The sequence below is a fragment of the Apus apus genome, chromosome 1 (assembly GCF_020740795.1).
Source record: "Apus apus isolate bApuApu2 chromosome 1, bApuApu2.pri.cur, whole genome shotgun sequence".
Lineage (NCBI taxonomy): Eukaryota > Metazoa > Chordata > Aves > Apodiformes > Apodidae > Apus > Apus apus.
Genome location: NC_067282.1, coordinates 14,770,994 through 14,785,363, shown reverse-complemented (window position 1 = coordinate 14,785,363; position 14,370 = coordinate 14,770,994). Strand labels below are relative to the sequence as shown.

General features: G+C 33.8%; 1 protein-coding gene across 2 annotated transcripts in view; it reads right to left on the bottom strand.

The window, feature by feature from the left end:
• Nucleotides 1-14,370, bottom strand: part of DYNC2H1 (dynein cytoplasmic 2 heavy chain 1) — a 156,224-nt gene that overhangs the window by 126,760 nt on the left and 15,094 nt on the right. For both annotated transcript variants that reach the window (XM_051626994.1, XM_051626984.1), the window contains 19 exons: nucleotides 14,068-14,296; nucleotides 13,395-13,522; nucleotides 12,080-12,195; nucleotides 10,924-11,051; nucleotides 9,532-9,681; nucleotides 8,322-8,527; nucleotides 7,388-7,543; nucleotides 7,164-7,278; nucleotides 6,603-6,773; nucleotides 6,034-6,416; nucleotides 5,170-5,302; nucleotides 4,962-5,079; nucleotides 4,680-4,792; nucleotides 4,471-4,590; nucleotides 3,633-3,783; nucleotides 1,933-2,135; nucleotides 1,234-1,416; nucleotides 848-1,030; nucleotides 466-689 (listed from right to left, as the gene is read on the bottom strand). In XM_051626994.1, coding sequence (XP_051482954.1) covers nucleotides 466-689; nucleotides 848-1,030; nucleotides 1,234-1,416; nucleotides 1,933-2,135; nucleotides 3,633-3,783; nucleotides 4,471-4,590; nucleotides 4,680-4,792; nucleotides 4,962-5,079; nucleotides 5,170-5,302; nucleotides 6,034-6,416; nucleotides 6,603-6,773; nucleotides 7,164-7,278; nucleotides 7,388-7,543; nucleotides 8,322-8,527; nucleotides 9,532-9,681; nucleotides 10,924-11,051; nucleotides 12,080-12,195; nucleotides 13,395-13,522; nucleotides 14,068-14,296 — 3,210 coding nt within the window. The remainder of the gene's footprint in view (nucleotides 1-465; nucleotides 690-847; nucleotides 1,031-1,233; nucleotides 1,417-1,932; nucleotides 2,136-3,632; nucleotides 3,784-4,470; nucleotides 4,591-4,679; nucleotides 4,793-4,961; nucleotides 5,080-5,169; nucleotides 5,303-6,033; nucleotides 6,417-6,602; nucleotides 6,774-7,163; nucleotides 7,279-7,387; nucleotides 7,544-8,321; nucleotides 8,528-9,531; nucleotides 9,682-10,923; nucleotides 11,052-12,079; nucleotides 12,196-13,394; nucleotides 13,523-14,067; nucleotides 14,297-14,370) is intronic.

Here is a 14,370-nt window from a genome sequence, read left to right as displayed (position 1 = left end):
GTGCTTGTGAGCATTCATATGCTCACATTCATACTTAGTGTAATAAGGAAGCACTACTTCACCACATTGAGATTATAACTGCATTCCAGATATTGTCACATTTGAACCTTCTAATATATTTGCAACAGTGAAATTAGTATCCACAGAGATTTGCATGGTATACCATTCAGATTTAATTTTAATGTATTGAATGTAAAGCTTTAGACTACTCTAAACCTGCGGCTTTTATGGATAGTTTTGTTTCTGACACACAGCTTTGTGCAATAGCCAAGTCTTTAATTATTACAGAAGATTAATAGAAAGTATGTGTAGATTGTATCCCTACAGCCATGCTTTGGCATAGACTAGATGGAGAAGAAACAAGATGGCAGCGAGTTAACCACAAAGGTCAATGCTAAAATAAAAGCAGGAGAGAACAGAAGCAGAAAGATAACACGACTAGGGAAAAAAAAAGAAAAAGCTTACCTTGCTAGGTTAAAAATAGCAACCAATTTTCTACCAAGTATTTTAGCATCCTTAAAGCCTTCTGAATACAAAATCACTTCTGCAATGAGTTCATTGTCTGGATGAGTCATAGCAACTGGCCTGAAAAGTTGTTTGAGGTTATCCGGCAGTTTTTGTCTTCCTCCATAACCTTTTCCAGCAGGATTCAGAGTGATAAAAATTCCAGAATTATGATCCATTTCAACCTAGCATTAGAAGGGCATGATAATAGTGTATTATGATACAAAACAGTATCGAGAAGTGTTGGGAGGACTATGTTCAGTTACAATAGTCAGTTTTTAAGTTTGACCAAGTTGTTTACAGACTATTTTTATACGAAGAAAATAAGTATATTTTGCTGTACCTTTTTGCCAAGCATCTCACATACAGGACTGTGTGTCTTCAATGCATGTTGAATTGTCTGAATCTGTGTAGATACTGCAGACAGTACAGCTTCCTCAAGTCTATTGAATTCATCAAAGCAGCCCCAGGCACCACACTTCACTAAGCCCACAAATATGCGTCCCATTGACTTCACATCAATGCCCTTAAAATTAAAAAGAATACTATCAAAATTCAAATAACAATGGAAAACTGTAATCCCATCTATTAAAAAACATGTCATTGGATATATCCACAAATTTCTAACGGAAACTGACAAATTATCAAAAGTATTTGTAGAATATCATTTTCCTTTATGAAATATGGACATAGATACCCATTTCCTAAATTATATGGAACCCTATTTACCTCATCACAATTGAAGACTAATACTTGTCTTCCAAGAAGTCCACCTAACGCCTTTACTGACTCCGTCTTTCCAGTTCCAGCTGGACCATAGGGATTTCCTCCAAGGCCCATCTTCATAGCCTGAGTAAGAGTTAGGTAACACTTATCTGTCAAAGGTGTATAAACAAGTTTAGGAGAATTACCCTGCAGGAAAAAAAAAAAAAAAAAGGTATATTGGTTGGTGGACAGAAAATATTTATTATTTGATTTCATTAATTTCATTTATAGGTGATTTATTTGAAAATATAACACAATGGACAAGATCACTGTCTTGATACGTATTTGAATTTTTTTACAGTTATGAAATTTTCCTGATTTTATGTCAAATGCCAAAACATAGTGAACATTTTTTTTTAGAGTAACAGAACAGGGGTCAATACAGATGAAACTCCACTCTGATATATAAAAGTAGCAAGCATATTAGAAAATATTTATAGGATAATGTAGCTGCTTTCCATACAATTTACACTTACCCCATCAATACCAAGAATGAAAATTATTATCATACTTTGTAGTATTTTCTACGAAACACCATGCTAAGGACACAACAAAGTTGAACAAAAATTGCAACAGCTGAGACGCAAACAGCTGAGTGTGTGAAATGAGAAAGTGTTTGAGATACATATAAAAGCCACCAAATAAAACCAAAAAATACCACACCTGATATTCGTAAGTATATTGGAGTTCTGCATCCACCATCTGAACATAACACTTTTGGTCTTTCATATAAAATCTCAGCTGCTTCTTCCAAGCCCAATCTTCAACACTATGAACCTGAGCTTGATTTAGCTGCTTCACCACATCAATGTTATGAATGATATCAAGAATCAGAGCTTTAAGCTTGAGCTCAAGGATTCCTGATTCTGCAAATAACCACAAAAAAAAACAAACCATAACACAACAGTGTAGAAGGAAGAAAGATTACTCATTCTCAAATTCGTTGTCCTGCTTTCTAGTATCTGCGATTTTATTCAGATGTCATTTCAATGATATACAGAAATATTATTTATTATCTAAAGCAAGCAGCATAAAATGAGATCCTGACAAAGAATGTGAATCACCATGTAGTTTCAGTCATTTAGAAGTGATTTTGTTCTGCCTCTACAGTCAGTAGAGAAAAACAGAGGTTTTTCTGGAAAACAATTTATTCCAGGAGTGTTTACACCTAAGTCCCCTTCAATCATCAGCATAGCACAACCTGTTAATAGATCTGCTCAGGATCTGAAAACCATACTACATGTAATCTGGACATTTTATTCAGACTAATTAGGGTGATGTGGAATGAATGTTCAAGAGCAGATTGGGTGCATTAAGTGTACTTCAAAAACATACAGTTTAATTCAGTTTTCTTTTAAATCCATTTTGTGTACTGCTATACTATTCCATGATGGGAATTAAACCAAAGTAAGAGGGAGTAATCAGGCAACTCTCTTCAAAAGCACAGCTTTTATCCAAATTAAAAAGTCACTGTATATGTACTATACAACAGATGGAATGAACACTCTTCTATAGCGGATGACGTTTCTTCAATGAAATTTCTTCACTTACAGATTGCTGAAGGGAGGTGATATGAATCCTACTCCTAATTAATGTATCAGATGTTAACAGTTCACAAACACTAAACTAGAATACAGTGAGCAGCTATACAAATGTGGTGGAAGATTATCAACTAAATGTCAAATTGAGTCTTTTTATACATACAGAGTAAGAGCTGCCTTACCTAAATTAAAATACAGAATTTAACATCTGAGGTAGTAACTCAAAGCCCCCCTCCTGGTCAAAAGAGAGGAATAAGCACTCAAAGGCACAACTATTCTAACTCATTTGGATTATATAAAATTCAGAACAATAATGCCATGAGAATAAATAGTTTATTGCTTTTGCTACAGAGGTACTCAAGAATGATTATTTCAGATGCAGATGTATACATCTAAGAAAAAGATAATCAGCTACATAGTTGAACAGAATATACTGGCTTGACATAATGTACCTCAACTGCTGTTTGGCCAGTTCCTATAATGAAACATAACACTACAGCACAGTTCAGTAGGCAAGCACAAATGATCAGTTAGTATATATAAACCTAAAAATATTAAAATTATTAAAAATAATTAGAGGTCTGCAGATACTTAAATGCTCCACGATTATCTAAATAATCTAAATTAAAAAACATCGTTTACTCTGAAATATTAAATAAACTCATCTTGGCAATAGTAGATGGGTAACTTTACGTAACTCAACTTTATTAACTCAAATCAAGGCATATTTCCACAATTTCCTGTTTAAATAATCAGAATGTTATATACTATACAACTACATAGTAATTCTAAATAATTATGTATTAATTATCATTTTTATACCTGTATTCCCAGTATCTTCTACATTAGTATCAATGCCAGTATAATGTTCCAGTTTAGCCATGAGTTCTAATTCTAATTGCTGCAGATTATGATCTTTAATAGCACTTTCCACATCTTCAGTGAACTGAATTTGTTCTGCCAAGGAAAGAATCTTTGGAAGAGAAAATTCAAATTACATTTTATAAACAGAGAAGACACAAAGAAAAAAGTTTTTCAATTAATTTGCAATTGCTTATTATATCTGATATTTAAAGCATTTTACTGTACCATAGCCATCCTAAAACCTGACAAAATGTAGCAAAAGCTTGCAATGCAATCTAATACACTCATGGAGACAATCAAAAACTGTCTGGATGTGGTCCTGGGCAAACTAGCTATAGGTGATGCTGCCTGAACAGGAGGGCTGGACCAGGTGATCTCTAGAGGCCACTTCCCACCACAACCATTCTGTGATCCCGTGTGATTCTCTGTGATTCTCTGTGTTACTTGACAAAACAGCATAAAAGAATTTCCTGTTCATGACTATTTCTGCTTATTCAGCTAAGCTTTGGAAACTAAATTTTAATAAGACTCAAAAGGGCTTTTTAATGTTACTAAGTCTTAGAAGCCCTGCATACAAAATTCACTACCAACCAAGATCAAGATTTACATCAAATTTAATAAATATATGAACATAAGACCAGCTGCCATGTAAAAGACTTGAGTATTTCAGATAAAATGGATTTGTTTGAGGTTATTTTCTGCCAAATCCATACGCATACTTTTTCATGAGACTTCAAAAAACAATGTATTTGGCAAATCTAAGAGTACACAGTGGCACTACTGGACCAACTACTACCTGGGAAGGGAAGAGCGACGGATCGATTGAACCTTGCGATTTTTTCCCAGCATCAACACAGTCAATTAGCATTTTTTTCAAGGTTTCTTTCATCTCCAAAGCCAAACTGCTTAGCCACACCTGAGAAACAGATGAAAAAACATTATAAGTTACATTTCAAAATAATTTCTCGAAGACACTTGAACTATACTTGGATGTGATTTTCTTACCTCCACATCATTTGACAGAATAACTTTATTTCTAAGTGGCACAGTTTCTCCTTCTACAGACTTCATGGCAACTATGTATTTGAATTCTTCATCAAAGCTGACACTATTAATGCCTGTTAATCAGAAAAAGGCAATGAAGTTACATATTGTTAAAGTAAAAAATTAATTCCTTAATGTCAAGTTGCAGAAACATTTAAAAAAAAAATCTGCAACAGATTATTTAGCTTTGATAAACCTTATTTCTAAACAAGTACATGTCACAAATTAAGATGAATGCATTACCAGCAAAAAGTTTTTTAAGATGAGACTGGATAACCAAAGGATTTGTGGACTGTCCTAAAATTTCTAGTAAGTCATCATCTCCAATGAAATAGAATCTTGGAAAGGCAGAGCGCTTTTCCTATACAAAAACAAAATAAATCAGTTTTGTTGATTTAAATTCAAACATTTTGACTTTCTTTCTAGAAAACTATATTAATGTCAGCTGTACCTCCAAATACTCATTCAAGGATCGCTGACACCTCTGAAGCTGGTCAATAATGGTAATTAAGGTATTTCTTATTCCTGTCCTGGTATTCAGTGAAGTTATCCTATTGTCACTCTTGATATCTGACATAATGGATCTTGACAGAAAGAAATGGAATAGTTCACAAAACAATCATTACCATTTTAATCTGAATATGATATACAAGTAGCTACGCAAGTAAAAAATAAAGTGCAGGTAAGTCACATACATATCTGATACATAACTTTAAGTTTTCAGTATTACTGATTAAACATTTCAGAATTTACTTCAATGTCTCTCAAATCTAGTTTAATAACTGCTACTAAATTGCTAGAATTTCTCTACTCAAACCAAAAATATTCAATTTGTGACTTATTACCTTCTAAGAAGTCACTTTAACTCAAATCAAGTGAGATAATGGTACATATCTTTCTGCATTTCTAAAATCTCCTTTTTTATCTCCTTGATTTGTTTGGAACAAATAAACCATCTGTCTACTTCATTAGTGAAGAAAGTGCTTGTCTTCAACAATAAATGATTATTGAAAAAAAAATTCTATCACCTCTGCTTCTGTTGACGAGATTGGTCTTGTGACTGCCTGCCTTGTCTGTGGCCTTTAATGTTTCATGTGATTCCTTTCTTCACATGTTCTCCATTAAATGAAACCTACATTACCACCTTTATTCAGATCTATGTCGCTGGCACACATCTATGTATACTGTATTCCTGTTGCTGACCTTCATCTCCATACATATTTCAATTGTTCCATGTATTTGAACCATGAAGAATGTTCTAGCCTACATACATCAAAGATAATACAAAAAATAAGTTGTACGGCGTAACACTAACCTAAAGTCTTCATCAACTCGGTTAAAACGAGCCTGTTCTTTGGGCAGAGCTCCACGACCAAATATCGGTTCCAAATAGACCCATTTCCTTTGAATTTGGTTTAAATTCTGCAGACACTCATCCAACTCAGCCAGCTTTTTTTCCCAGATGGACACTTTATCTTCAAAACCTTTGTAATATGGAGAGTCTTTGAGGGACTGTAGGAGACAGCGATGATCTCCAACTTGGTTGACTATGTCCTTCCAGTCTTTAATAAGCCTGATAGTCTTGCCTTGGCTATCTTCATAATCTGTTAATGTAAAGACAGTTCCAACTCCCCAGAGTTCAAGCTCACGTAATGCTTCTCTGATTGTGACTTCACCTTGGGCTCGACAATTCAAATCCTATTGAAAAGCATAAAGAGATTTTATTTGAAACTACAGAGCTTGCAATAAGCTTTCCATTCGTATACATAACATATATTCTGTTTCTATAGTGATAAAAATATAAATGTGCATACAGAACAAGACATACTACATAAAATAAACCACAAAATAAAATATTTGAAATGTATTTGAAATTACTCATACCTTAAGTTCCACTGCTTTTTCTATAATGGCATCCATCACTTTTAGCAGATCTCCGAATAACAAACCCTCAAGGGTAGTGCCTCGGGGAAGACCCAGAAGACGAAAGAGATCCAGCCAGTGGTCTGGAGAAAGATGTTCTCCTCTCACATATTTTAGAAGTGGAATTACCATCTACAGGAAAAATATATATGTGAATCCATGTAGTCTTTATGAAAAATATCTCTGCTTTATTACAGAGTGACATACTATTCAAACAAACCAAAAAATTACGTTCCTAAACTGAATGTATTTTTTTTAATTCCTGAATTTAATGTTTAGGAGTATAACTGAAGAAAACTCAGCATCAAATGTGTGTCTATGTAAATTGTACTGACCCTCCTGTTCACTATATGGAACTAAAAGGTTCTCAAAAGTAAGCTAAATGTTCAAAACAGTATCAGAAGATATTTTGTTAAATTGTAACTGATTTTATTATAAGACCTGAACAATTAATAAAGTGTATTACCTAGTAATACCAAAACATTTTCTGTCTTATAGCCCTTTTTGTAATTATCACCTTACTTTATATTTGTCTACTTCTTTTTGCAGCTTCACTGTCATTACAGTATGTTCTTCCATCTTCCTCATTTTATCATGCCAGTTAAACAAAAATTCTTCAAATAGGTATGTTTTACTCCTGCATTAAAAGCAAATATAAACATGTCACAGCAACACAGTACTACAATACATACACACATACAGTACACACATACATACCCATGAAAAATAAAGTAAGAGAATCATACCTAAAAGTAATCCAGTCTTCTTTGGCTTTTTCCTGCAAACCTTGATAAAACTCTTCATACAATGCCCAGACTTCCGCACAACTCTTAATGTCCTGATGTACAACTTCTGACAAGGAGAAGTCAGGCTCTTCCAATTTAAAATGATGGCACTCTTCACTGAATAAAAAGATCATTGCATTACACATTACAATATTCTATTATGCATTCATGGTTTAAGAGATGGTATCATATGGAAATAATTATATTTTTCCAAGAAAAGCCACTGGTTTCATTGAAGGACATTGCCACCAACTACAGTTTCTTTATAGTCTACTTCTTGAATAGAAGTAATAAATATGAGGGATAACTCTCCAACACAGCAACATTCTCCCACACTCAATTACTTTCCATAAAATTTCTTTTTTTTCTCATTTATGAGAAAAGTGAATTACTTTCTGTCCCCAAATACAAATCTTGAAAGAAAATAATTTTTAATTGATTATTTCTTCCTGTTATGTAAAAAGTATATGCTCATTTTGTATTAGCAAAAATCCTTTACTTTTGCACAACAGTCTATCTCAGAAAATGAGAGCTCTTGATGACTTAAATTACAAGAAGATTGAAATAATAACTCCCCTGTCCTGGAAAAATATCTCAGACCTTCTCTTAGTGAGAATTTCAGAAGATCAAGCCCCTAAGTGTACAGACTCCTTCATGTGAAAGACTAAGTGACATTTTCCATTAAAGAAAAATCTCTAGAAATACCTAGCTTAAGAAATTAATGTTATGTAAAATCAACAAAAAGGACCCTGAAAAACTAAGGAATATCATGTAATACAAATAAAACTAAATTCCTTGTATTATCTGTTGTGATAAAATTTAGTTAACATTTCGTGGGATACTATTGCTGCAAAAGATTAATGAATAAGTTATACAGGTAAATAAAGATACATACATGAGCTTTTCTTTCATGGTTTCAAGTTCATCAAATTCCCTTTTTTTTTCCTTTATGATCTGAGAACTTTTCTCAAGCACATCCTGATCACCTGTCTCAATGACATCATCACTTGGTTTTAGCTGATCCCAACGAGCTTTAAACTTTTCCAGGTCTTGAAGATATATGTTAATATGTGAAATCACATTTCCTTTCATCATTTCAATCTGTAAAGCAAGAGTGAAACTGAAATTCCTTCAATGGTTTGTCACTACAACTATGATCAAAACAAAAGTATCAACTTCAAAACTTGATCAAAACTTGGTAATTACAACTTGATCAAAATCAAACTCAAAAACTTCTTGTATAACAACATAATAAAGAGTTCATCTTTGTTCTGAGTTCATTTGTTTTTAAAGGGGCACTACTTTTTTTTTTATGCTGATATTTGAGACCTAATTATTCTGCCTATTCTACCTATTTGGTCTGCATCTTATGGCACAGAGAAAAACAGCTGTATGGGGGTTGGAGTAGATGATCTTTCAAGGTCCCTTCCAACCCCTAAGATTCTGTGTGATTTTTATGGCACATGAAATCTTCAATAGAACTTCAAATGAGTCCAGTGATTTGGCTATGGAACAGAACTACAGGACTGCACATAGTTTAGCCAAGTTTTCTGAAAAGAAAATAACAAGCATCAGTACTAAAAACATTATAAAGCAATAAGAATGCTATCTTTTAATTGTTATTCTGTTTTCCTCAGCTAATTATTGCATCAATTAAGCCATCTCTGCCACGGGAAAGTTAATGTGACATTCATTTCAGCATCTGTTCAAAAGTTTTACCTAGTTATTATCATAGAATGGTTTTGGTTGGAAGGGATCATCTAGTCCCAACACTCCTGCCATAGGCAGGGACACCTCCTGCTAGACCAGGTTGCTCAAAGTTCCATCCAACCTGGCCTTGACCCTCCAGAGAGGGGGCATCCACAACTTCTCAGGGCAACCTGTGCCTTCCATTTCAATATTCCAGTCATAGACATCCCACCACATCTCCATGATGCAAATTGTTCAAGTATTCTTCTTTTAAAGGCTCTCCCTCAACTCAGTAATGTTGGTGTTAACACTGAACTGAGAACATTTATGGATTCAATCTGAGACAAAACATTTCTCCAGACTTAGTAAAAATAATGTCAACGTTTTCAGCTAAAATTATAATCTTTCATTGTTACCTGTTCTGTAATCATAAGCTGGTGGCTTTCCATCATCAATTCAAATTTATCCCATGTAGCTCTTAGGTTACTGATGGTGTCTAAACCTGCACCAGCCACAGTTCGCAAAAGTTTGTTTTTATCTTCAGCCTCTTGAAACAGCAGAAAAATCTAAATTCAAAGGAATAAAAATTCAGCAAATCCTTTTTATCCAAACTATACACACAAACATAAGAATAATGAACTGTGTATGCACAGGTTATATGCTGTTTTAAACACTTTATGGAATTACAATAAAACAGTGGAAAAAATATCTGAGGTATTTAGAAAAATTCTAACTCTTGCAATTACATATTCCAGCTGACTTTCTAAAAAAGCTTTTAACACAAATCCACACCAAAGGCACTTAAGGGAATCTGGTAACCTTGACATAAGAACAAAGGTCCTAGTAGAGAAAATTAATTGGGTAAAAGATAGAAAACAGAGACAGGAGGAAATGGCTAGTTCCTGCAATAGAAAAAGCTTGCCCATGGAGTTCTGTAGGTACTTGTGCTGGACTGCTCAAGGTGTTTATAGAAGCATTGGAAAAGGAGACTAACCTGTAAGATGATAAAGTTTAATGACACTATGTTACTCCAATAATCAAAATAGTTCACCTGTGAAGTTGAAGTTGAGTTCTGAGCTAACAGCTGCAATTAAGGATTGATACCTTAGGGTTATCACATCCAATTTTATAAAAATGCCAGATTAATCTGAGCAGTAGCAACTACACCAAGTGTTGGGAGTCAGAAGGATCAAAAAGAGAAAAAAAGAAGTAATATTGCTATTTCTTCATGTAAACCCATGTTTTTTTCCTATCTTAAAAGCTGTACAAAAGTCTGTTGGTACCACAGAAAAAGTTTATTGCAAAACTAAAAAAGACCAAAAAGAACAAGTATGATCCAAGTTATGAGTAAGCCTATGTATAAGAAAAGATTATGTAAATTAAAATTCTTCAAGCTAGAAAAGAGATGGCTGATACAGGACACAACAAAGAACACAATCACATGTCATGTAAAGGAAGAATAGGGACTGACTAGTCCATATAAGACTTAAATGGTAAGAAGTTAACAGATGGCAGGTTAGAAAAAAATATAAAAGGAGAGGTCCTTCTTGTAATGGGTAATCACTTTACACTTTCCCAGAGGATATTCTTGATGTTAAAGGTGTACTTGCTTACAAGAAGAGACAAGGTAAGGTTGTGGAAGAGAAATCCAGAGTATTACTACTTGCTCAGGAACCACAGAAGACTCAAAAAGGTTCAAATTGGAGGCTAGAACTGTTCTAAACTAGTTATAATAAATATGTTTCCATACTAGAAAGGAATTACATTTTTATAGCTCTTGTTCTGGGTATGATAAAATAGTATCTTACCCCTTCTTTTCGTTCACATAGGTTTAAATATTTTAAATTGTCTTCTGCTATTTCCTCGACAGACTGAGGCCTAATCACTAATGTTTCCATGGCATCAGTGAGAAATGAAGAAACATCACAGAGGTGAGCTATAGAGAGGTGGAAAACAAAGTTACCATGGAGAAAACATTAGTAGCAAGAAATACCCAAGTCAGACAAATGTACTGTGATACAACATTGTCACAAGATACAACAAGGTATGCAAAGAATTTGTTTAAAAGATTGTGGACCCCAATCTTGCATGCTGCTTTAACAAAAATTGCACATTTGTGCTTACACACAGCTTTTAAAATGTAATCCACTGTGTTCAATGCATGTATGATTTTGATCACAAGAATTAGAGTCCCATCCGAGAATTAAACATAAACACATAAGATGTTTATTTATATACTTTCAAAAACCTGTTTCAGTCTTTTTTGAGTAAATGGAAAAATACAGATGTTATGGGTTTTATTTTGTTTTGTTTTTAAAGAAACTAACTAAAGCCACCTTACTTCACTTTCTGCACAACCCCTGTTCTGCTTTTCTTGTGCTGATTGTTAAAGCCCAAAACACGATAAGATATTTCTCATAATCTCATAGACAGACCACCCAAAACCAGGGAAATATTTTGCACTCTTTAACACTCTGCACTTTGACAATCTGAATGACAAGTAACTGTATGGAGTAAGTCTACATTATTTAAGACTCTTCATGAAATATTTCAATTTTTGAAAGAAAAATCTGATTATTTTTTAATTACACCATTTCATGCTTCCATCTTTACCCTCCAAAGCCTAAGAATTTTTCCTCTCTCAAATATCAAATAAATTTACTCCCTGAAACAACAAAGAAACTTTCCTTCAGACAAAAGAAACAAGCCAAATACTGTTCATGTGTGCTCTTTTACATCCAGAATCAACGTGGTCAAAACCAGTGAATGGGAAAGGTGCACATGGACATCAAGGGGTCTTAGGTTTGGCCTGTAGTGAAAAACTAGTAACAGATTACTTTTTCTGTACTGTGATTTCTGCAGATCACTGTGCCTGAGAGTAAAACATTTCTTAAAAAAGAGTATTTACATTAACACAAATGTCCATTAATACAACAGAAACAAAATTAAAATACTATTATTTACCTTGAATAGATTTTCTCAAAGAAATTACAAGAACATCATACAACTTCTGGATTAAATCATCAATTACAGTTTTCACAGGGTTGCAATTAACAGTTAAACAATCTATCTTGATGGTGCTTCAAGACAAAAGATTAAAAAATAGCAATTATTCAGTAGCATATTTACATTTCAGTATCTCTAAGATCTATGCAAGTATATACTTTTACCCTGATTTGGTAGCCTAATAAGAAAAAATTTCCCTTATAATTCTAAAAAAACCCTATAGTTTACTGGGAAATTACTGAGAGTACTGAAATATTTATAACCATTATGCAGTTTTATGGATACTAAGGTGTCATTCTCTGCTCCTCCAAATAGTTAGAAACATGCCTGATTTTTCATAACCAATGTCATTAGATATAGAAGTACTATTTCAATACTCAAAAAAACCCCCACTAAATCATTTGTACAGCCATGTCTTTAAATCTCTAGTTTCCATGAGAATTTACTAAGCCATGCTTCAATAGTCCAAAGAACATAAGAAAAGCCACAGTGATTGATTTCAAGGCCCCATATCTAATATCTCACAGTGACCATAAGCAGATGCCTAAAAAGAACACTAAGAAAAAGGGCTACAACATTTGATACCTTCCTGAGTATCCTCTCTCAATACCAGTTATTTTCAACTCGTGGCATTTCATAGCCACATCTGGCTTCTGGATATAGACTTGTCAGCCAGTTTCTCTTCCATTCACCCCAGCCTGTCCTTGAACTCATGAAAACCTTTACTACTCAGAATATCACCTAGCCAACAAGTTTCACTAGTCCATTCTCCTGCATGAAATGTCACCTCTTTTTACTTTGTCTGAAAATGTTTCCTACCAGTTACATTTAAGAACTCTAACTATGCAATACACTAAATTCCATGTGAATATATGTAAGAATAAAAGCTTACAGTAGCATATCTGAAACTAAGTTTTAAGAGGTAATCAGAGGTTTCAATACAGGAATTACTTCATGTATAAACATTTACTACATCTGTTCAAAGCAGCCCCCACATGTACAGGACTTAGCTAAAAGAACTGTTAAACTGTCACCATATTTTGTAGTATTTCAGGATCAGACCTGAATTTTGATGGGGTTTTCCATCGTTAGGAGTATCTTAGGTTTCAGAAAAGGCTGAATAGATAAAAGAGAATAAGAGCCTAAAAATAAAAGTGACACCTGGAAATTCTATCTGTGTGTCCACGTAAAAAGAATATTTGTATTCTACTACTTCCTTTTAAGTATCTGCTAGAATACATTATTCAAACAAAAGAACAGAGTTACACTGTACCTTGGAAGACGTTCTGCTTCTTTCCCTCTCACTTTTAATGCTTTGAAGTTTTTTTCCCAGTCCTGTTTGCTAGAAAGATGTGTCTCCACCAGGGTTTCAATGTCTACTTGGCCAATTACAATCCATTCCTTTTCAACATTATTTTGGATTTCATGGAAAAGAAATATATTTCTGACTAAAAAACTCTAGTTTCTTAATAATATTGAAACACTTTAATAATGTTTTCAAGCTACATTCTCTTTAACCTTTGTGCTCTTTCAATTACAATTGTTCAGTCAATTTTCCATATAAAGTATTCTGCAATAAATCTCGCATGAATCAGAGGGTACAAAGTGGTTTGACATACTCACATTTTTAAGGATAATTAAAATAGATTTTGAACAAGACAGCTGTAATATTGAGGTTTCAATAGTAACTGTACATAAGCTTCAAGCTAGGTACATGCTTAAGTGGTTAGGCTAACGTGGCCTTACTAAGCTTTTGCTTACAAGCCTTACAGAAAAGGACAATAACGCACAAACATCGTTGCTTAGTTACTTCTGGAATGTCCAAGGAAAACAGTGCACAAATGTCACTGCTCAGGCACTTCTGGAATGTCTGAAGCTTAAAATTATAGAAATCGGGGAGGAAAAAAAAAACAATACAACAAAGTATGAGTCAATATTGAAAATACCTTGAATTGATTAGGAACGTCTGTTAGACTTCTGAACAAATCCTCTGCTTTACTGAAAGCAGTCAGAAACCCATTTGCATTTCTTTCGGTCATAACAGTGAATATAGACTCTTCTTCGGCTTCACTTACTCCCCTAAACTGATTTGGAATGGAGATGAATCTCTTCATTTCTCTATAATATCTAGCTCTTACTTCTTCAAAAGGAGGTCTGAACTGCAACTGGCCTTGCCTAAAAAGTGAAACAAAACATGAAAATTAGTATCCGAATGTAATCTGAGCCAGAATACTTTCTTAATAGGAAAA